The 24,115-nt window shown below is 39.2% G+C and overlaps 2 protein-coding genes across 3 annotated transcripts; one reads left to right on the top strand and one right to left on the bottom strand.

Moving 5' to 3' along the window:
* Window positions 1-2,835: 2,835 nt before the first annotated feature.
* On the bottom strand, window positions 2,836-3,450 carry LOC130140629 (uncharacterized). Its single transcript, XM_056320548.1, has one exon. The coding sequence runs from the start codon at window positions 3,448-3,450 to the stop codon at window positions 2,836-2,838; it is 615 nt and encodes a 204-aa protein (XP_056176523.1).
* Window positions 3,451-13,981: 10,531 nt separating this feature from the next.
* Window positions 13,982-24,077, top strand: LOC115665999 (mediator of RNA polymerase II transcription subunit 8). 2 transcript variants are annotated; one of them, XM_056320341.1, is made up of 11 exons: window positions 13,983-14,428; window positions 14,960-15,084; window positions 17,600-17,724; window positions 18,121-18,304; window positions 18,777-18,884; window positions 19,028-19,092; window positions 20,288-20,566; window positions 21,510-21,713; window positions 22,254-22,307; window positions 23,422-23,482; window positions 23,644-24,077. In XM_056320341.1, exons 1-11 carry the CDS (start codon window positions 14,169-14,171, stop codon window positions 23,847-23,849), a joined length of 1,671 nt encoding a protein of 556 aa, XP_056176316.1. In that variant the 5' UTR covers window positions 13,983-14,168; the 3' UTR covers window positions 23,850-24,077. The 2 variants fall into 2 exon arrangements, with proteins under 2 accessions (XP_056176317.1, XP_056176316.1); XM_056320342.1 differs by lacking the exon at window positions 23,422-23,482 and having other exon boundaries at window positions 13,982-14,428; window positions 23,644-23,839.
* The last annotated feature ends 38 nt before the right edge of the window (window positions 24,078-24,115 follow it).

Genomic DNA, 24,115 nt, shown 5'->3' with positions numbered 1-24,115 from the left:
AGGGTTCGAGGTATACAATCCGCACTACTGTTCTCGTCAATTCGGTCTTACCCAAGGTATTCCAGCTCCTATTGTTTACTCCATGGAATATCATTTCTCTCGTACTAGTAGTCATTGTTTCATCAATGAAGGAAGTATTTCTTGCTGTAATGAAATTACTCGTACCATTCTTGGAAGATTTGACTACATACATTTTGCCGGAGATCCGCATAGTACCGATGCCTTCGATGAATGGTGGGTGGAATATCGATCATATGTTTTTTCTTCACACGTCGATATAGTGATGTCCAAAGTTACTCACTGTCTCCCTGGATTAAACCACCCATTTGAAAGGCCTTGTGACTTATCATCTAACTACGATGATCTTTCCTCAGAATCAGAATATTCATCCGATAAAGGTATCACCTTTAGTTTCCAACCCACATAAAGTTAATCTCTTATTTACTTTAAACTTCATCTTCTATTGTTTCCTGTCTTGCAGACATGAGTGTTACGTCTTACAAACGGGAAGTTGAGACTTACATTGGCACACCTGTCGAAGTCCATTCTCCAACTTATATCCCAGTTCCTGATGACACTCCATGTTCATCGAAGCGACCTTTTGGTAAACCGTCCCTATCTTGGGGAAATGACGAATTCTGACCCAAATGGATTCGATTTCTCGATTTACTATCACCTGGTTTATCTCATATTTTTAATAATGTTCTCATGGAAACAGAAATTAAATCTCTTCTGACCGAGTTATCCAATTTACTTTGTCCTTTGGATTGTTTAGCTATGGAATACGCTGTTGAAGAGTTGGCTCAATCTTTTAACTCAGCTTTGGCATCTTATAAGTTTCGACAGGATCGTATCGATACCTTCGACCAGATGGAAAAATCATATCTGAACAGGCAAGAGGATCTGGAACAAGCACGTGCTGTCCTTGCACATTATCAAGCAGTTGATGATATTCCACTGCAGCGCCTAGCTGATCAACTTAAACAGGTTGAACAATTGGAGATTGAATGCAAAACTATGGAAGACGAACTTCAAGAGAACATTCCTGAAAAAGATCAATTTTTCGAAGCCAATTGTGATCTAGAAATACGTTTACAGAACTTCTGTCTAGGAATTGAACAGCATTTCATGTAGCCATAGGTCCAGTTTGCCTTGTAAATACTTAATGTATATATTAGGATCTCTGTTTTATTCACGTCCAAGTGTATTCTTAACCCTTGAATATATGCACTTTCCTTTTCACTAAACATGCTTGATCAATGAGCTTTACTTCTTTTCCAGTATCCTTTATCCAACCGGCATTATATCAATTTCAAACGTCAAACATGCTCAAATTTATAGCTGGTCATAATGATCCATCTTCCTGGCAGATGAAGCATATAATTGCAACCCTTCATATTCCTGTACTTGGCAGATATGGATCTTAAATATCCATTAATTCTGATAAGCTGCTCCTACCCTTTCCTCGTAGAAGCTACGGATGTGTTCGCTGCACACGTTTTCCTGTACTCTCACTATGCCATTTTATTCTCTTCGATAGCAATAATATCCTGACATATCTTTACTTTCGTTCGAAGAACCTGTCAGTTACATCTATTTCCACTTTGCTTGATTTCCACACAACCCTTTAGTGTTACTGGGTCTTGATTCATTATACCCACCTTTTCTTGCAAAAATTGCCGGCGGACACGATCCCCTATATGACCCTATCTTGTCGTTCCATTTCTACCAGCATTAATAATTCGTCGCGACGTGCTCTTGCTCTCCAATTAGTTCAAAGCACCTGTCAGTTACATTCATTACTCACGTCGCTCAAGTCCTTCAGACTTCTTATCGTGCCTATCTGCTTTGGCTCTCTATTTAAACCACTGCTTTGTAGTCTTACTAACCTACCACCTTCATCCGATCATTCCATATTCCAGACTAGCTTTACCATGGCCAAATCTTCCTCTTCCTCATCTTCACATGCTTCGCTTTTCACCGAGGAGTTTATCTCCTTGTGGAATGACATCTTATGTCGCTTGTCCTTTACCTACGCCTATTTGTCTATCGAATCCCGGGCTGTGGATGAAATCTTTACTTTCTTCAAAGAAGCTGAACCTAAGTTCCTTCCACCTGACCATCCTTTTAGATTTGACTTTAATGAATTTTGCAGTATTTTTCCCTATGGTCTTCGAGCCTTTTCTGACAACAGAACGATAATCGAACAGCATGCAATCGCTGAGGGTGACTATTTCAACAAGGTTAACCTTGTCACCCAAGCTGAGAAAGTATACTTTGACCGGCTCAAAGTTCTGGAACCCGCTCATGCAGGACTAAGTAGTTTGACCTGAACAAGAGAAGCGAAAGCCGATCTACTGGACATCACCACCCGTCGTCTCCGAGGCAAACTGACATTCGAAGAGAGAGCAGCGGAAGAGACAGAGAAGAAGGGACTGATTGAACTGCTAGCCTAGATAGACGAGGACATCAACTCCTGCAGGTCGTTGGTGGATTACTTGGACGAGCAGCCTAACGCATGCTTTGCCAAGCTCACAGAACTAGAAACAGAGTGTAACCAGGCTTATTCGGCCAGGAACACCAGCTCTTCTACCTGCTTCCATGCTGAAGAAGAAAATCGTCATCTGGAGAGTCGTCTGTGTAGCTTTGTAAACAAGTTTAGGTGTCATATTGGTGTAAACTGATCATGTAATGATGCCTAAACTGTTTTTGTAGATCCGACCTCCCAGTTTAGCTAGCTCGTCCCCTTCAACCATTCTGTTTGCCGGCTTGTTTCATGGACTCTTTGGACTCTTATGTTGAATGATTATTAGTTCCTTGATGTTCCTTCATGTCCTACTTAGTAGGATAATATTTCTTTAAATATTTTCCATTGATTGATCTAGGCATTTCTCCAAACCCATCAATATCCATCAAATGATAAGCATTTCCATTTAAAACTTGTGTAACTAAATATGGGCCCTCCCAATTTGGTGACCACTTTCCAAACTTTTCATTTTTCAAACCTACTGGCAAAACAGTTTTCCAAACTAAATCACCAATATCGAAGCGTTTTTCCTTTACATGTTTGTTATATGCTTTAGCAACTCTATTCTTCTGAGCAATTAATTTCTCCAAAGCTATAACTCTACTTTCTCCCAATTCATCGATGTTTCCATACATCAACTCGTCATACTCTTCCTTGGACATGCCCCCTTGTAATTTTACTCTTAATGATTGTACTGTAATTTCTACAGGTAGCATAGCTTCCTGACCATAAGTTAACATGTATGGACTGACTCCCGTACTTGATCTCTTCGATGTTCTATAGGCCCATAATACCGTCGACAAGAGTGAATCCCATTCTCTAGGGTTTTCTTCCAAATGCCTTTTAATAAGGTTAATAATAACCTTATTTGATGCCTCCGCTTGCCCATTCACCTGAGCGTAGTAAGGAGTTGAATGAAGCATCTTGATCCCCCTAGATCTAGTAAACCCTAACACTTCCTGACCAGTAAATATATTACTCTGATCTGCCGTTATTGTCTCCGGTATTCCATATCGATGAATAATTCTTTTCTCTATAAACTCTTTTACTACTTTCTGAGTTATGTTCTTATACGAGGCGGCTTCGACCCATTTGATGAAAAATCCGTAGCAACCAATATGAAACTATGTTTTCTAGATGATGGAGGATATATTTTTCCAATTATGTCCATTGCCCATCCTCGAAATGGCCACGGTTTGATAATGGGTAGCATAATTGCTGCAGAGACATGTTGTAGTGGTCCATGTTTTTGGCATGTCTCACACCCTTTAGCATAATCAATACAATCTTGAGTCATTGTTGGTCAAAAGAAACCATGGCGTCTTAATAACCATTTCATTTTTATACCTGCTTGATGCGCACCACATATTCCTTCATGTACTTCTGCCATTGCTATAGATGACTCTTTTTTACTTAAACATCTAAGCAGAACATCATCGATTGTTTTCCGATATAATTCTCCATCCAACAGCAGGTACTTCAACACTTGCTTTTTAAAGGATTTATCATTAGAAACTGGGTTCTCTAGATATTAAATGATAGGTCTCCTCCAATCTTCTTCATCGACATCGATATGCTCCCTATTGGACTGTATCATCATAATTTGATTATCTATCGATGGCAAAGTTTTTGTTTGTGTAACAATAATTTTTGTTAATTCTTTTGATATTTTATACCCAGATGCCATTTGAGCTAACTCATTGGCTTCCGCATTATCATTTCTTTTTATATGCTCCAGTTCGTAATCAAAGAACTCGTTCAATAAAACTTTCGCCATATCGAAGTATCGAACAATATTCTCATTGAAGCATTGATAATTTCCCGATAACTGAATGATCACTAATTGGGAATCCCCTTTTATTCTTACAAACTTAACGTTCATGTCAGCCAATATATTAAGGCCAACAATTAACGCTTCATATTCTGCTTGATTATTGGAACAATCAAAATCAAGTCGACACATAAGTTTTGTTCGATGTCCCTGAGGGGATACGATCATGACCCCAATACCAGATGTTGTTGTCGTACTTGACCCATCAAAATACAATGTCCATGGTACCACCTGTATCGATCCCTCGACATTCTCCTCTTCCAGATGTACACATGGATATTCTGTAATAAAGTCAGCAACCGCCTGACCTTTAACTGCTTTAAGCGGCACGTATATCAAATGTATTTCAGACAAAATGAAGGCCCACTTGGCAATTCTTCCTCTGATAATCGGACGAGTTAACATATATTTGATAATATCTGTCTTACAAATTACCTGAACTGTTGTCGGCAACATGTAATGACGTAATTTTGTACAAGCAAAGTACAATGACAAGCATAACTTCTCCACCGGAGTATATCTTTTTTCTGCATCATTTAACATCCGGCTGAGATAATATATTGCTTGCTCTTTTCCATTGTCATTCTCCTGTGCCAACATGCTTTCAATGGTATTGTTAGCTGCCGACAAGTAAAGCTTCAACGGCCTACTTGGCTTGGGTGGCATCAAAACTGGTGGACTGATCAAATAGTTTTTAATCTGCTCAAAAGTATGTTGATGCTCTTTCCTCCAAACGAATTGATCTTGATTCTTAAGCTTAAGTAATGGAGAGAATACCTCTATCTTACCTGACAGATTAGCAATAAATCGACGCAAGAAATTTATTTTACCTATAATCATCTGCAATTGTTTCTTGCTTACAGGTGGTGGCAATTCCAAATAGCTTTAGTTTTATTTTTATCTATTTCTATTCCCCTTTGATTAACCATAAACCCTAGAAAGTTGCCAGCTCTTATCCCGAAAGCACATTTAAAAGGATTCATTTTCAATTTAAATTTCTGCATCCTTATAAAAGCATGCTCAAGATAGGTTAGATGACTTATCTGGTCTGATTTGATGATGATGTCATCGATGTAGACCTCCATGAAATCCCCAATCATATCGTGGAAGATAAAATTCATAGCCCTCTGATAAGTTGCTCAAGTGTTTTTTAATCCGAATGGCATTACCAACCATTTGAATGTCCCAATAGCTCCTGGACATCGAAATGCTGTTTTATGAACATTTTCTTTCGATATAAATATCTGATTATAACCCGAATGACCGTCCATTAATGGCATAATCTCATTGCCAGATGCCGAGTCGATTAACATATCTGCCATTGGCATTTGATACTCATCCTTTGGGGTTGCTGCATTTAGATCACGAAAATCTATACACACCCTTATCTTTCCATTCTTCTTTTTAATTGGCACGACATTTGATAACCACTCGACATATCTTGCAGTTCTAATAAAGCCTGCTGCCAACAAGCGTTCAACTTCCTCTTTGACCTTCTGCACAATTTCTGGTGCAAACCTTCTTGGTGGTTATTTGTGTGCTCGGAATCCTTTCTTAATTGGCAATCTATGCTCAACCACATCCCATCCTAATCCTGGCATTTCATGATAATCCCATGCGAAGCAATCTCTATGCTTTCGTAATAACTCAATCAACTGGGACTTTGCAACCTCATCTAACAATGCACTGATAAAAATTGATCGATGGTGTTGGGCATTTTCAATATCAACTTCTATTAGCGGGTCTTGAGCTTCAATAAATTTATTGTCCTCTTTGAGGGGTGATTCTTCAAATTCCATAATGTAGTCATTAAGATCTTAACTGCTTACTTCGGCCTTATAGGTCGTATACCTCTTATTGAGGTCGCCTAATAATGTAAGGTTCTCCATGAACAACCTTGTCCAAACACCCCGCCAGGTCAGTTTTGGGAATCCAACGGACATTTCCCTTGTCAAACTGACAGAATGCAACATCTCTTGAATCAATTCTTGGTGGTTCGATAACACATGAATTATCATCTGGCATCTTCCTTAACTCTCGATCAGTTCTTAACGCATGTGCCCATGACACATGAGCCTTACTATTAACTTTAACATATTCAACTTTGCTTCCGTTCCAGAAAGCTAACATTTGATGAAGGGTCGATGGTACACACTGATTTCCATGAATCCAATCTCTTCCTAACAGCACATTATATGAACCATCTGCCTCGATAACATAGAAAGCTGTTCTAGAAGTTTTAGATCCTACAGTTAAGTCAGTCACAAATACTCCTTTGACATTTGTTACTTCTCCTGTAAAATCCGACAATTGTATATTCGATGAGATAATTTCTTCATCTCTTTTTCCTATCTTTTTGAAGAACCTATATGGAACCAGATTTAAAGTGGATCCTCCATCGACCAGAACCTTGGAAACCGGACGGCCATCTATCCTAGCATTTATATTAAGTGCCCTAAAATGTTTGGATCCTTCGTGAGACGGTTTTTCAAACTCCATTAATTCTTCTTCATTTTCGAATTGAAATTCTGCATTGTCTTCCTCATCAATAATTGAACCTCCATTGGTTGTTCAGTCTACAGATGTCACTCTATATTGCAATGGAAGTCTAGCTTGAACCATGCATGAACTCAAAGGCGAAATAGATCTCGATAGTATGGCAGGTCTAAGTACAATTTTGTCATTAGTCTTAGCCTTTTTCTGATCATTACTGTGCTTATCCTGGCTAGAATCCCCAGGATTCCTTTTCCATACTAAATTCCTAGCTCGGAATTTCTTAGGTTTGTAAGGTATTGATGGAATTTGAGTAATATGAATCTGATTAACCTGTCTTTGTAGTTCATGCATCTTCTTCTTCCTTTGTAACCTCCTTTTTTGAGTCCTTGTTACATTGCCCCATGGACCTTGAACTTCTCCTGATTCAAACCACTCATCTTCTGGCGGATTGCTTGGTATTTTCAAAGTTCTAGTTCGATGAAGCGTTACAGTCGTCTTGGTCTCTCTTTTAGGTGGATCATCGAATTCCTCACCCCATCCAGTTGCAACCACTTCCTCCGAATATATAGGAGGTGGACCATAGTCAACATAGTAGTCAAATTTACCACTAGGCTCTCCTAATGTTCCAATTCTAAGGTCGCCCTCTTCATAGCGTTGCTTGAAAGACTTCCCTTTTGTTGGGTATTGTATCGAATTATTGACAACCTGAGCATTTTGCTCCCGATTCGGACGTTTATTCCTGTCTTGACCATTTCGGGATCGACTCTGATATTCAGTCTTTTTGTTATAATTTTGATATCCAAATTGATCCCAAAAAGTTTCTTCTTGTGAAACATCCTGTTTCGAAAGATGCTCTTTTCGTCGATCATAATTGATTTCTTCTTTACACCGAGCACATAGGTGTGGCTGCATCATTCTACCTTTAGGTTTTAATGATACCATTCACGTCATCATGGGGAATGGGTCAACATCCACCTCCATAGGAGCCTTTTCTTTGTCATCTGCGAATTTGATTTTGCCTTGTCGAATTGCTTCTTGAATGTTCTTTCTTAACACAATACAATCAACTGTATTGTGGCTCCATGAGTGATGCCACTTACAGTATTTCTTTCCTCTCATATCTTCTGGGCTTGGTATAACTTGGCCTTCAGTAAGCTTGATTTGCCCATCAGCCAAAAGAAAATCAAATATTTCATCGACCTTATTTATGTCAAAAGAATAATACTGGACATCCGTTGATTTGACCATGACGGTTCCCTTTTCTTTTGTTTTAGCTGGCTTCAAAGCAGGACAAGTGTACGGCTTTTCTATTATCATCTTGGCAACTGCCACCTCAGCATACTCTGATTCGTTTTCATCGACTAGTGTTTCATCGACCAAGTTTATCTCATGTCTAGTATGCTTCTGATCCTTTTCTTTCAAAAAGTTTTCATGCTTCACAGCAATGGTAGTCAATGAAAACAAATCATAATAGGCCTGACCTACCATTCTTTCCCTAATGGCAAACTTTAAACCATTAAAAGCAAATTCAGCAAACGTTCTCTCGGGTAATGGTACAAGACATCTATTTCTTGCCTTTCTAAATCGGAACATGAACTGATCAACTGACTCATTATTATACTGTCTCATTGCTGATAAATCTGCCACAGACATGTCTGGCACTGCCATTTGGAATTGACTATGAAATATCATTTCCATTTGATCCCAAGAGGTTACAGAATGAGGTGGTAGAGATGTGTACCAGGTAAAAGCGGTTTTGGACAATGATAATGGGAATAAGCGCAACTTCCAATGATCTCCATACGTAGCATCTCCACATAAAGCAGTGAATCGATTGATATGCTCTTATGTTGACTGCTCGTCTTCGCCAGTAAACAGGCTAAATTCCGGCATCTTAAACCCCCTTGGATACGGAACGGTATCCATCCATTTTGGGTAGGGCTTCCTGTACACTTGCCTAAAAACTCCTGGTTCACCACCATATTGCCGTAACATTGGATCAACTATGTGATGATTTTGTCCTATTGAGATTACAACTGGTGGTGCATTTTGTTGCAGAAGTTGATGCATCTGATATTGGGGTATTGGTGCTTGTGGTATTGGTTGTAGTAATGGATACTGTACTGCTGGTTGTGGATGCTGTGGAACTGGATTTTGTAGTGGTGGCTGCAGGTACTGTGGAATTGTATTTTGTGGTGGTGGTTGTGGATATTGTGGAATTGTGTTTTGTGGTAAGGGCTGTAACGATTGTGGCACTTGATAATGTGGTGCTGGCTGCGGTGTTGTTACATTCCTCCCTGGACTATCCGTATTAACATTTGGCCTGAATAACCCTTGAGGAACGCTTGGTTGAGCAGCAATACCACTGGACAACCCATTGTCGTGTAATTGATACGGAGCAATATGCTGAGGAACTATATTTGCAGTAGTCACATTTGTCTTAACTGAACCAGACGAATTTGCTCCATTGGCTGCTAGTTGACCCGTATTGATATTCTCGTTTCGATGTATTGAATTAACTGCATTACCTTCAATTGTTGACAACTGGGCGTGTGTTTGATTTGCCAACGCATTTTCTCCTCTCTGAAGAATTCTTACTGGTGCAAGAGGCATAATTTGCCCTGCTATTGCACTGCCAGAGTTTGTAACTATGGGTTGTCCAAGACTTCAAACTGCACCTGGAGGTACGACTAGGACGGTCTGTGGTTGAGAAGAATTCATCGATAAATTCGGCCTTCCAATGATCTCTTGAACTGTATTGATAAACAATGGCCTAACAGTATCAGCCACGCATCTAGTGACTAAATTAGCCAAATCATTATGTTGCTCTTCCATGATTCTTCTCATAGTAGCAAGTGTAACTGTATTTGATTCCAATTGTCTTCTTTGCTCTTCAGTAAGGTGTCTGGGAACGTCTATCTCCCCTACCTGACCTTGCTCTGTAATTGTTCGCCCGTTTGATGATTTTGTGCGTGTCACTCGTTCTACAGCAGGATTCGGGGGTGCACTGCTCCCTGGAACATTGTTATTCTGGTCTAATTGGCTCTGACTTCTCGTTCGTGCCATTATTACTCCTCCAATTGATCTAAGAGGTCCTACCAGGCGTGCCAAAATTATGTTTCGTCGGAAATGTCCTCACAACGAAATATAATTCATCGAAAGTCGTTCTTCGGTTCTTAATGAAAGGAGACTGAGTTCTAGATCTAATTCCGGACAGGAGCAATCTAGGCGTGAATAAGGAACTTGATGTTTACAGAAAATCTAGACGAATCCATCCAATTGCTGGTGGCGTCCAAAGTTTACAAAGACCTGAGCAATTACAGCTAAGGAAACTGAAAGTGCGAAACTGGATAGTAAAGACTACAACTATGGAAACTGAAAGTGCGAAACTTGGAAGTAAAGATAAAAGACAATATTTATTTTGTTCATGTGTGCCGGGGGGTTCTACTGTCGGTAATCAGACGCTATTTATAGCACAGACTTGGTAACCGTTCTTGGTGTTGTATCCAATCTCTACCGTTGATTTCATCTTTACCGTTCATGTAATGACACATGTTTATCAACTGTTATCGATCTTATCTTCTGTATGAAGTGATAACCGCTTTTGAGCCCATTTAGTCTCTGAAACGACAACCGTCATCGAGCCCATTGGTTCTCTAAGGCGACAACCGTCATCGAACATTTCTCCATTTAACACCTGTCTTTCAGAATGGTAACTGTCATCGAGCTTTCTCTCCGTCTAACATCTGTTTCTTAGGTTGATAACCATCATCGAGCCTCTTCTCCGTTTGACACCTATCTCCCAGGATGATAACCGTTATCGAGCATTTTCTACGTTTGACACTTGTGTCTCGGGATGATAATCGTCATCGAAACTTTCCTGTGTTTGACACCTGTCTCTCGGGATGATAACCGTCGTCGAGCCTTTCCTCCGTTTGACACCTGTCTCTCGGGATGATAACCGTCATCGAGCCTTTTCTCCGTTCGACACCTGTCTCTCAAGACAATAACCATCATCAAATTTTCCTCCGTTTGACACCTGTCTCTCGGGATGATAACCGTCGTCGAGCCTTTCCTCCGTCTGACACCTGTCCACCGGAAGCAAGGACCTTCGTCGAGCTTTTCTGACTTGACATCCATTATCCTTTTCATCGATTTCATCGATGAAAAGCACCTTTAGCACTTAGATATCTGTCTTTTCTGGAGCAAAGGCTTTCATCGAATCTTTCATAGCTTTTCTCCGTTTGACACCTGTTTAACAAAAATAAGGACCTTCATCGAGCTTTTCTGATTTGACATTCATCACCCTTTTCATCGATTTCATCGATGAGAAACACTTTTAGCACTTGTCTTTTCTGGGGCAAAGGCCTTCATCGAATCTCTCATAGCTTGATATTCATTCTTCTCCTTGTCGATACTTCGATGAAAATACCTTCAGCATTCTTGATCCCCCTCTCTCTGAATTTCAAATTTTCCGCTTATGACTGTACGTACCTACCAGCTGTCATTTTAGTACAGGTGATGTCATCTTTTGTCGTTTTATTCATATATCCTCGCGACGAAATCTCTAATTAATTTCAGGTGTCAACAGTTTCTCTAGTGTGTATTTGGGATTTTGGCACAAGGTGTAGAGTATGTTCTTGGGTTAGCTTTTGTGATTCTTGGCCATTTCTTTTTAATTGTGCTTTTAGAGCTTGATATCGACTAATAATTTGATATGCTTTGTCCTCTGTTTAGTGATTATGTCAAATTATCTTCCTACATGCACTCAAGAAAAGGAATATCTTGCGTCGATTGGCTTGCAAAGGATTCAATTCGTCTGACATCGCGAGGGAATCGCGAGTGCCACAGCTTCAACTCATTTTGTTAGGAGAAATTAGAATAGCCCTCCGTGATGCACGGGATGCAGGAAACATGAAATCAAATGAACCTATTGTAGTACAAATTCAAATCATTTGTCTAGAGAATAGCAAATCCATCTAATGCATTTTCCATTTTTTTATGAAAAGCAATTTATTAAAAGGTCATGTTTCATTATTTTAATTATGTCTAGATTATAGCTCACGGAACTCCTCATATTGATAGCGCTGCAGAGCACAGGGGCTGTTTAATCATATTGTTGCATGGTATTTGTCATGTACGAAGTCAAATTACAAATGTTGATGGAGTAATATTACCATAAAACACATTATATGATCTAACTAATTAAAAAAACCTATCGTAAAGTTCATGATGAAGTATCATAAGTGGTTGAATTTAGGTAAGGTGAGGTACAAAATAATATAACATGGATATCGTGTGACTTTCTTAATGCGCAACTGTTAAAAAGGAGAAACAGGTAAATATACTAAAGATAAAGTTCTTATATGGCAGGCATCGCATTACACCAATGCACTGAAAGTCCTGTGTAATGTACTGAAAATCTTAAAACTTGTTATGAAAGAGTAATTAAATTATAAAACTTTTAAGAAGAACAATAAAGTCCTAAAAATTATCGAATTCGGCCAGAAATGGCCGACGATGGTGGAGCGAGGATCGTTTGAGGTCATGCGGTGCCCCGCTAGTAGTTAGCAACCCTCGTCTGATTTGAGGGAGGGTCGGCAAACCCTCATCTACGATCAGCTAGGGTCATTGGTCAAGCCCGGCCGATCCTCATCTCACCATCAATGGGCTTTTCCAGAGATGGTGGGCTATGATGGCTCTTTTGCCTTCCCTTTTCTTTTTTAAACTTAGTTTATTTTTAAATAGTATTTATATTAAAAAATTAAATTTGGATCAAAACTACGTTATTTTAACTTTGTCCTTCGTGTTTTAGTCGTGTCAGAACCATGTAGGGAAGAAAAAATAATACAAAATGTCACGTCAGTGTTTTTCCTCAGTCAAGTTGAACGGAATTAATAAAAGGACTTTATTGCATAAATTTGATAAATTTTATAATTTGATTGCACTTTTTGAAAATTTCATAACTCGATTACAATTTCATAGCAAATTTTAGGACTTCAAGTGCAATTATCCCAAAAAAATTAATCCATAACTCTAAAAAATTATACCATATTGTCCGGTTCAAATTGATATATACTTTCTCATTCTTCAATTTGGAAAAGGAAAATTAAAAGAAGATCACTTTTTTTTGGTCGAAAATTCAAAAAAGAAGCACATTAATAAAAAGAGTAATCAAAACTTTATGAAATCCTATTCAAGAGGTAAGATAACCTCTGTACTATCCAAATTAATTCTCCACTTTTGGAAATTTTTTTTCGGGAAGTCATTTTCCGAAAAAATGATAATATTTTTCAGCATTTGACTAAAACCTGAAAATGAGCTAGAAAATATTTTTCGTTATTTAATAGGAAAAATCTGATTTTTATTTTTCTGGAAAAAAAATAAAAAAGTTTGAATTTTTAATTATTTTTATTTTTATTTTTTCTTTTATTTTTCTTCTATCTCTACTGGTCGCCAGCCACCGGCCACATGCGAGGTGAAGTCTTGGGCAAGGTTGAGCTCGCTCGAGGTTGGCGAGCTCGAGACTTGCCTGTGGCTGGTCGCTGGCCGGCTATTGACTGAGGAAGAAGCAAAAAGAAAAAGAAAAAGAAAGAAAAGAAATTAAAATTTGAATTTTTAAAAGACATTTTTATAAGAATGAACTTTCATAATTAAGGACTTGAGCTCGAGCACCGAAAACTCGCGCACGACCTTTGTAGACTCGGGCCTGAGTGTTGGGGACTAGAACTTGAGTATTGGGGACCCGAGCTCGGCTTTTATGGACATGGGCTCGGATTTGGGACATAGGGCATGAGCACCAAGGGTTTGGGCTTGGCCTTGATGGACCCAGGCATATGCGTGGAGGGCCTGAGCGTGGGCACCGAGGTCCTCAGCTCGGTCTCAATGAACCTCGGTTCGGCCTTCGTGGACTCATGCTTGGGTGTCAAAGACTAGGTCCTGGCCTCGACGGACTCGAGCCCGGCCTCGATGGACCCAGCTCGGACGTTGGAGACTTGAGAACCAGCGTTGGGTTTATATGCTTTAACTTAGAGTTTCGGGTCTAAGCGTTAATATCTAATTATGTTTTGAAAAATGTTTTTCTACTTTTTCGAAGGGCTTAGACATTCAATTCATCCCCTTGCCGAATGGAAAAAGGGCCCTCGATATTGCAAATTAATTCCGCCAATTCCGAATTTTCGGAGCGAATGCAGACAGGTTCTGCGGTGCCCATGGCGACGTTGAAATTGAAAAGCAGCAGCGACTGAGAGAGAGGGAGCAGAGGATCCAAGGAGGAGGAGGAGGAGGAGGAGCAGCAGCACTGGAGCTGGTGGAATGATGGCAGCCATGGAAGGGGCGATCCCCCCGAACTCGTCTCAGCTGCAACCTCAACCCCAGCAGCAGCCGCAGCCGCAGCCGCAGCCGCAGGCCCCGCCGCCCCCGACGGCCGCCGCAGCGGAGAGGCTGAACCCGGCCCTGCAGCAGCAGCTGCACCTCGAGTCCGTCAAGATTAGGGCCATGAGCCTCTTCAAATCCATCTCCCGCATCCTCGAAGACTTCGACGCCTATGCCCGCACCAACGCCTCCCCTAAATGGTTTCTCTCTCTCTCTCTCTCTCGCAGTGTTCGTGTTCGTTTTGTGTTCCCATCCCCTCTATTCTCGGTCAGCTAGTTGTTGGACATGTAAGGCGCGGTTTCCATTATGGACCTCCGATTTGATTTCTTAGAAAACTAGGCCAACTTGTAGTACACATGATGGTGTAGTGTGCCAGATTGGCGATTCTGTCGTCTTGCACTGGAAACATGAATTCCCACTCAGCTAGGATATGGATTAGGGCGGTATTTGGCACGGTCATTGGACATCCAAGACTCGAATCTTTATGTAATTCTGGTTTACCTGCCAATTCCTTCCGGTTGAGTTGCTCAGTCGAGCCTAAGCAAACTCATATAGACGGTGGATTTGTACAGGCCTAATTACACCGTTACGATTGCATTTGTATCTAGCTTTGGTTGAATTTCGCGATCCACCCAGGTGGCAAATACCAAAACTTGATTTATTGTCCAGCTACATGTGCAATTTCTATTTCCTTTCTCGAGTTGTATTCAAATCTCTGTGTTGCTTACCAGGCAAGATATTTTGGGGCAGTACTCTATGGTTAATCTTGAGCTTTTCAACATCGTGGAGGAGATTAGGAAGGTTTCCAAGGCTTTTGTTGTACACCCGAAGAATGTCAATGCAGAGAATTCTACAAGTATGTACAATTCTCCTTCACATTATGTTGGTGTTCTGAGTTTGAGGAGAGCAATTCATCAACTGGGGATAAGTAGTCTTTCCTATTCCAAATTTTGTTGCCCCTTAAGTTACTGATCTCTGTTAAAGTGTCTGACAACTTAGAGTTGAAATGAAATTCTCATCATTCCATAGGCATGCCTGAATACACTCTTTATGTTTTTTTTTTATAGTTCCAGATTCTTCAGAACCATGTCAATATAGGGCAGGCCATCCTGTTTCTTTCTGCTAAGCAAATGTGTTCCGTAGCTATGAAAGAATTTTACTCTACATTAAAGCGCTTGCACCTGGTCAGGCTATCCTGTGGATGCCGCGTGTCTGTACGTGATTGGTTCATCATCACTGCTACATATTTTTGATATGTATTATTCGATCTAACTTCATTACAAAAAGTGATGGGTAGGTAAGTGGTTATGTGCCTCCTTTGGTATACTAAAGATGCCAGGTTCAAACTTGACCTGCCACCGGTATTTTTCTTTTCCCTTTTTCTGACTTAATATAAGTTTTTTCTTCATTCTAGTTTATTTTATCTACTTTTGGGTTTCTCATTCCTCCATCCCAAATCTTGAGACAGGTCCACATTTTTTATTTATTTTTATTCTTTTACCGTTTTTATTCTTTATATCTGTGAAGGTCACATCTTCACTTCCTTTTTTCATGAAACATATTCTTTATTTCATTCCTTGTTTTATTTCGTTTATTAATTTGATACAAAAATATTATTAGTTAAATCTAAATAAAACTGACGTTTAGGCTAGAAAAAGGTTTACAAACTTTTGGTACTATCGTCATCCAGTGGAAAACCAAAATACTTTTTCTATTAGGTATTGGTCATTATTACTATCTAACAGTAACCTAAATACCGGAAGATCTATAGTTTTATCCCAAATTTTTTATTTTCTAAAATTTCAATCAGTTACTTTCTTTAGAGTTTAGGGTTTATTGTTAAGGAATTTTCTATATCTACTAATAAAGCATTCAGATATAGCATTATATCATCCATTTTGTTATATCACCTCAACTTAAAATGTTACTTATTTGAGATAATTCTTGAAAAAAACTAATAATAGTTGCAAACCGCATTGTTGATATATGTTTAACTAGCAATATCTTCTAATATGTTGAAATCATGGAGGGAATTTTAGTGGTTGTGACAACGTGTGGGTTTATGCTAGTGATGCTATATGGGGATTCTCTCATTTTGTCTAAAACAGCATTGCAAGCATATCTGAATGGAGAATTTCCTATATGGTGTAAAAACTGACTGAAACTTGTGAAAATGGGAGTGATATGCTTGAGAGTAAAATTTCTTTGGATATCACAGTAAAGGGATAGAACCATGGAAAACTGAGGGCGCGAATGGTAACCATTCTGCTCCAGAAATCAAATTCTTGCCAGAAATTGATTTCCGGAATTCTTGCCAGAAATTGATTTTTGGAGGAGAAATCTGTTTGATAAAACATGACTAATTCTGCTCTAGAAATTGATTTCTGGAACAGAAATCTATTTTTATTTTTTTATTTTTTTGGGCCCCTAAAAAAAATAAATTTCATTCAAAGTGGGTGCCCAAAAAAAGTATTCTAAGCCATTTTGTGAAGTTTTGAAATTTTTGATTTTTTGATTTTTTTGGGCACCTCAAAAAAATTAAATTTCACTCAAAGTGGGTGCCCAAAGGTATTCTAAGCCATTTTGTGAAGTTTTGAAATTTTTGATTTTTTTGGGCATCTCAAAAAAAATTAAATTTCACTCAAAGTGGGTGCCCAAAGGTATTCTAAGCCATTTTGTGAAGTTTTGAAATTTTTTATTTTTTGATTTTTTGGGCACCTCAAAAAAATTAAATTTCACTCAAAGTGGGTGCCCAAAGGTATTCTAAGCCATTTTGTGAAGTTTTGAAATTTTTGATTTTTTTGAGCACTTCAAAAAAATTAAATTTCACTCAAAGTGGGTGCCCAAAGGTATTCTAAGCCATTCTATGAAGTTTTGAAAATTTTGATTTTTTTATATTTTTTGAAAAAAATTCACCAAATTTCCTATTTTCCCGAAATCTGACTTTTTTTTTATTTTCTGGAAATTTTATGAATTTTTCTGGAATTTTTCAATTTTTATGCATTTTCTAAAAAAAAAAATAGTGAGAAAAAGAGAGAAAATAGGGAGAATGCATTCTGGAAGAGAGAAGTTATAAAAAGTAGCTTCTCTTTTTCTTGTCCAAAACTCATTCTGAAATCAAGAATGCATTCTGGAATCAAGTATTTTTAACAAACGCATTTTTATTCCAGAATGCAAAAATTGCTCCAGAATGCATTCCGGAAATTTTTTAACAAACGCATTTCTGTTCCGGAATCCATTCTGGAGCAGAATTTCTACTCCAGAATGGATTCCATGCGCGTCCGAGCTATTGCCTGGTTACATACCCAATCCTACATTTTGCATAAGCACTTGGTCTGTGACTGAAGTACGTGAAAATTTTGCTATTACAGTTCTTCCTGTAATGTTGTCCTCAAAGCTATTACCTGAGATGGAGACAGATGATAACTCAAAGAGAGAGCAGTTGCTGCAGGGGATGCAAAACCTGCCTGTTACCTCACAGATTGAGAAATTGAAGGTGGTTATCAGATGGTTTCTCTGCATGTTTCTTAAACTTATGTCTTCAGTCTTGACCTTGTTCTTCTTATAAGCAATATTTCCTCAACTAAACTCATATATAGGCATGGGGGATTAGTCATGCAGCCTGCTGCAAACCCCTGGAATCAACCAGTCAAGATAAATAAGCCTTAGGAAATCAACAACTACTTTGTTACTTGTCTCCCCAAATGCCATCATATGTTAAACTCATTAAAATGTGAAATGATTGATATAAATGCCAATTTTATTAGTTAAGTGATATTGATGTTGACTTAAATATGCTGTTTTGAAATCTCTAAAAGGTTGATATACACATGCCTTCCAGAATGACCTTCTTTTGCACTAAGTATGAAATGCACATTCTTTTCATTTGCAGGCTAGAATTGACATGATTGCTGCAGCATGTGAAAGTGCTGAGAAAGTATTGTCGGACACACGTAAAGCTTATGGTTTTGGAACTCGTCAAGGTCCAACAATTGCTCCAACCCTGGACAAGGCTCAGGCTGCTAAAATTCTAGAACAAGAAAGTATTCTGAGAGTTGCTGTAAATTCTGGTGAAGGTGTTAACAGATTACTCCAAAGCTCTATCTTCATCCATTGTCTTGGTTGACCATGTCTGCATTATGTTCCTTCGCCTCTTTCTCTACTCAAGGTTCATTATTCAATTGGAATGAGCACTCATATATTCTTGAACTGTTTAGAGAAGTAGATGATGCGCTCTTGTAAAATTTGTGGTAGAGTTAGGTATATGGGGAAAGAACTCTGGTCTGGGGAACGGCAGGTTGCTTGTCAACACACAATACACATCAATTCGGAAGGTGGGATGCTATTCACGGTTCTGGTTCTTGTGATACCAAAATGATAACATTGGAGGCCATATGCATATAACAGAGACTGCTTTGTTATCTTCTCCAGTTCTTTCTTTCTTTTTCTTTGCATTTCTACTAATGTCAAAGATGTCAGTTCTTGGTGCTCTTGCACTTGCTTTGAATGCTTTCTCACACTGATTTAGAGCACGGTATGTGAATGAAGGATTAAGAATATCTGGAGACCAGAGGCAGATGACACCAGCACTTCCCATGCATCTCACAGACGTGCTCCATGTAAGCGATGGGATGCAAAATTTGGCTGATGCATCTGGTAAATTTATTACTTGTCACTGAAGTATTTAGCTGTTTTCTCCGATTATTTTTTTTTTTTGCAAAAGCCTTTTCTCGAATTCTATCATCCTTTGCATGGCACATAGATAGCTTCTTAAGCAACTCTGGAAGCTCCTTTTTCAGGAATATACCAAAAGAACACTCCTGCATCATCAAACAACATGAGTGGTGCGGGAACTTTGTTGCAGGTGCGCCCATATGCTTTGCTCTTTTCATTTCAATGATTTGTGCTGTATATTCTCTGCAGAAGCTATGAAGCAAAGATCATGGACAGTCCTAACTTGTGATCCTCAACAATTTGAGTCATTTCGTGAATCCTTGTGATATGAGATTGTTGTTGAGAAAATAGTTGTTTAGTCACATAGACAAATGCTTCTTCTCCTGTATATGCTTTAGCGAGATGTCTTTCCTTATCTTTTTTGTGAAGGCCCTCTTGGTCTTAGAATAAGTCCTACTTTATAGATGTTTGGGAGAAATTGCTTGATTTAGGGCCTGTTTGGTTCAGCATTTGGAATGATCATTTGGGCTCTAAAGTCCCTTGGCCAAATGCAAATGGCCTTTGGCAATTTTTTTGGAGCACTTTGGGGAATTGTAATTGCATTTCCAAAGGCTTCTAAAGTCCCTTAGCCCAAGGCAGGTCTGGAGGCACTTTCGCAAGTTGTATTTTCGGAATGCGAGGTGCACTGTTCATGCATACTGTTCATCTTCCTGAGGAACCAAACCGGAGGCTAGCGACAGCTGCCTGAGGGGTCCGGCCACCGTCGCTTGGGGGTCGGCCGACCTCCGGTGACCGCCGCTTGGGGGTCGCCCGACCCCGGCGACCCCCAGGCGGCGGTCGCCGGAGGTTGGCCGACTCGCAGGCGACGGTGGCCGGACCCGCGCGACCCAGGCGACGCCTAGGTCAGGCAACCTCAGGCCACCTCGCCTGAGGTCACGCGACCCAGGCAAGCATTGGCCTGGGTCGTGCGACCCTCAGGCGAGGTTGGCCGGTGGCCAGATCTGGCTGTTGGCAGTTGGCCGGCGGAGGTTGGCTAGTGGCCGTTTTGGCCTGCCGGTGGTGATTGAGTTCTTTGCTGATTTTTAAAAAAAAAATATTAGCAAAAGTCCTTTACAAAATTAGTTTTTACTAAATGGTATTTAGACTAAAGTTGCTTTCAAACGTGATTTTAAAATACACATTACCAAACACTACTTGCATTTCGGAAAACTCTTTTAGCTCAAAGGCCTTTGCATTTTGCCAAAGGCATTCCCCCAAAGCCGAACCAAACAGGCCCTTAATGTTCAATGTCTCCAATGTCTCGTTGGAGCTTGACCTTTCCTTAGAAGTCTTTAGACTTTCTCCTCTTATCCTTAGAGCTTCTCGTGTGACCTAAAATTGAGCAGGGCACCGGGACACAACTACTTGGAAGGTCTGCTGCTTCTCCGGGTGCCAGTTCTTTTGATAACACCTCTGCATCTCCAATGCCATATGCCAATTCCCCTAGGTCCGGTACAAATATGAATACGCCTTCTCCTCAACAACAATCGCAACAACAGCAACCACAGCAGCAGCAGCAGCAGCAACAACAACAAAGGCAGAAGATGATGCAATTACCTCAGCATCAGCAACTTCTTCTTGCTCAACAACAATTCCGCCAGCCTACAATGTCAGGTCTGGGGCAGGTGAGGTTTATGGCTCATTTTCTAATTCTGAATTAAATAATAATTACATGTATATATTTTTAAGATATCATGGGAAGAACTTCTAAGATTATGAGCAAAACTTTGGTGGCAACAGATTTATACTCTTTGTTTGTGTCTTAGTAGATAATTATCCTCATTCTTTGGACTTGCTGTTAAGTAACATGGATCGATATATAAATTGCCTCATTTTGTAGATTCTTGGCCAAATAAAATAGACTTCTAGAAAATTTCAAATGAGTATTGATTCATGCATATTATTTTTAGTTGAAACCTCTGTATAGAACGACATCTTTGTACTTGATATAGGTAAATGCAAAGCGCTAAGGGAGTATTAAAATGTCCATGCAGCTAATAGCTTAAGTTCCCCGTCTCAAGTGTTAAAATGTCTGTGCAAAACCCATAGACAGGAAGTGTGGGACATCTTTGTACTTGACATTTTAACGCACCCTCTCAATTTAACACATTAGTGAATCTTGGACTTAGTTGAATTTTTAGATTAAAACTAATTACTGTTACCAAACACGTTTAATCTTACCAAGTGTTAATTTTCTGTGAATAATGAGGTTGTCAACCAAGCTCCTAGTAAAGGCTGACAAGTGTCTACTTGAAATTGATGTCATTTTTTGATACACTAATGGGGAAGTACCTACATTGTTTAAGCAGAACTCTTAAAAATTGTCAAAGGCCTCGTCTGTCTACTCATACTTTTCTAGCTAACCACAACAATCCCAACCCTTTCTTGTTGCTGAGCAGTTTCTGTAAATCAAACAACATACAAAATAGACACTCATGCAAGTGCTACAGGCTGAATGTTATTCTTTCTCCTCCGCTAATCGTATTGCAGCTTTAGCCAACTTCGAGAAGCTTGTGTCAATTTCTGCTATATGCTTGCCTCAATCTCATATATTTTTTGCTGTTTCAGGGTCAACCTCAGATGCAGTATCCTCAGACACTGGGGCACCAACAATTTCAAGGCAGGCAGTTGCCTTCTGGCCCTTTGCAGCATAGCATTGGTCAAAGCCAACTCAATCAAGGAAACCTGATGAATCGTCATCTAAGCCAATTTTCCGGCACTGCCAATAGTGCATTGTTCAATGCTGCTCAGACAGCACCAAACTCCCAGATGGTCAGATATCGCTCTTTCCTTGGTTCTTTTTTCATCTTTCCATCTGTGTCACTACAAACAAGTTTATGATTTTAGGATTCTATCATGAGTTTCAGTGGACATATTCGAGCATTAAGTGCATCATCTGGATTTTTTCCCTTGAAAAACCTTGAATGATGGTTAATCTTGAATATGGTGGCCAAAAAAAAAGAAAATCTGCATGAGAATTAGTTTAACTATACTCCCAATCTGGTTCATAGTTTTCGGTGGGCTTACCAGAGGTTATTACTTAAGAACACTTTTGTACCTTTTACTATACTCATGCATTTATTATGCCTCTGGCAGTTGCATATTTGCTTGGTACATTTAAATGTTCGAGCATGCAATTAGGTGTGCTCGGCTCTTCTTATTATAAATGCATAAATTTCTGTTTTGTGGACATCCTCTTTCATTTGCTTTTCCTTATCTCAGTCCAGACATTCCATTACCTTTCGACTCATGGGCCGTTCTTCACTCTGTTTTTGCTGGTGAAGTACACTGACCGTGTTTATTTGATTTCAGATACCAAATATGTCAGCTACAATGCAGCCACAGTCTCTTCTTCCAAGAATGCAGGTGAGCTTTCTACTCTTTCTTCCAAGTAGGAGAGGAATTTCAGTTTGCTATGTTTCTTCATGGAATGGAATGTCACCAGAAATATCATGTGAATAAATCTCCTTGAATTTTTATTTCAGCTACTATGTTTCATCCTTATAGAAAGTTTTTAGTTCCTTTTCATTCTAAAAGATATACCTCTTTCTAAAAAGCGAATATTACATTTTAAGTACATTGCAAAGAATATATCCTCCAAAAAAAAAAAGAGATTGCTAGGTGTGGTGTATGGATATAGAGAGGACAAATCTTATGGGTCGAAGAAGATATCCATAAGATGTGTAATTTATGAGCTAACGTTTCACAGGACTCTTGAATTCCTGTAGATGAAAACTTTATCAGTACATCCATGAGAAAAGGATTGCAATTAGCCACATTGCAATTAGCCACCTATTTATCTCCGTTAAAGTTTTTAATTAAATATTGAGCTTAAACTTTTAGAACAATTGGCTTTCATAAAATTTTAACAAGCTATCAGAGCAGGAGCTAAGACCTTCTATATGCTTAACCTATTATATATCTCCATGCTCTTAGTTTTAGGCTAAAGTCCAGCTTATGCTTGAGGAGGATGGTTAATGTATTTAATTAAATATTAAACCATGTCTTTTAATCGTTTAAGATTTTAGAATAGTTGATAGTGGTTTCACAAAATTTTATACAATCTCCTTGCACCATTTTCCCTGGATTCTTTTGAAATCGATGGATAAATGTAATGAAGGCTGTTTGTTGCAAAAAATGACAGTGTTAGGGGAGTCAATATTCTGGCTAATCTCCAACTCACACTTATGGAGGTCAAATGCAATTTCTCTGATTCTTTTGTTAAGTCAGAAGTTCCTTTGGTTCAGTACTAAGTCTTGTTTCTGTCATGATGGTGCCAAATGCGTGCTCCTTATGAAGTTGGTACTGAAACTTCAGACTTCATAAAATGATAATCTTGCATTTACTTTGGTATCTTGACATGATTGGTTGTTCATTACATGCAATACTTTGATCAAGATACCTTTTCTTCACTGGAACTCTTATTTGGCCTGTTTATTTCTGTCACTATTTATTCTCTTGTTGGGAATTTCTTTTTCAGTTTGGCTTATCTGGAACCAATCCCCAGAGGAGTCATGCGTCCCAGATATTGAACGATCAAAGTACGAACTAAGTCTTCCACTTTCTTCTCTGTTACTTGGCATTGGAAATTCACTTACTGTATAATGAAGAGGATGCTGCATGATCAAATGGATGTTTCTTGGATTCAAAGTATCAAACATGGATTATGGCAATAGTGAATAATGGGCCTCTCACTTTGCAGTTTATAATATGGGAGCAGCCAATGCAACAAATATGATTCCTATACAGCCACAGCAGCAGCAGCAGCAGCAACAGCCTGGTTCACAGGGTGCGTTTGGTAACATGGCACAAAATGCTCAGGGTCTGCAGTCTGGTATGGTAAACCTACCAAACACATCTCAGAATCACCCCAATTTCTCACAACAGAGGCAGCAAAATCAGCAGTGAGACAATGGTTTCGTGGTGATATTTACAGTTGCTTGAGCATCTTGGTACTCTTGGATTGATACATAGGCTGCCACCGTGCTACTCGTGTGGGTGGAACTTTTTGGTGTAGTCCTCCTTATAGAGACTTGATTTGGGGAGTATATATGGTGAGGGAAAAGCTTGATTAGAAAGACGGACATTAATGATCTTCGCTGTTGGCCAAACAGAAAAAAAAAAATCTTTGCTTCACAGTTTTGTGGCTGCACGCACGTTTTCCTTTTCTTTTT

The sequence above is a fragment of the Syzygium oleosum genome, unplaced genomic scaffold, assembly GCF_021117445.2.
Source record: "Syzygium oleosum isolate NSW1041296 unplaced genomic scaffold, Sole_v2.1 Sole_v2.20, whole genome shotgun sequence".
Classification (NCBI taxonomy): Eukaryota; Viridiplantae; Streptophyta; class Magnoliopsida; order Myrtales; family Myrtaceae; genus Syzygium; species Syzygium oleosum.
The sequence above is the reverse complement of the archived record's forward strand: the minus strand, read 5'-3'. Positions and strand labels throughout refer to the sequence as shown.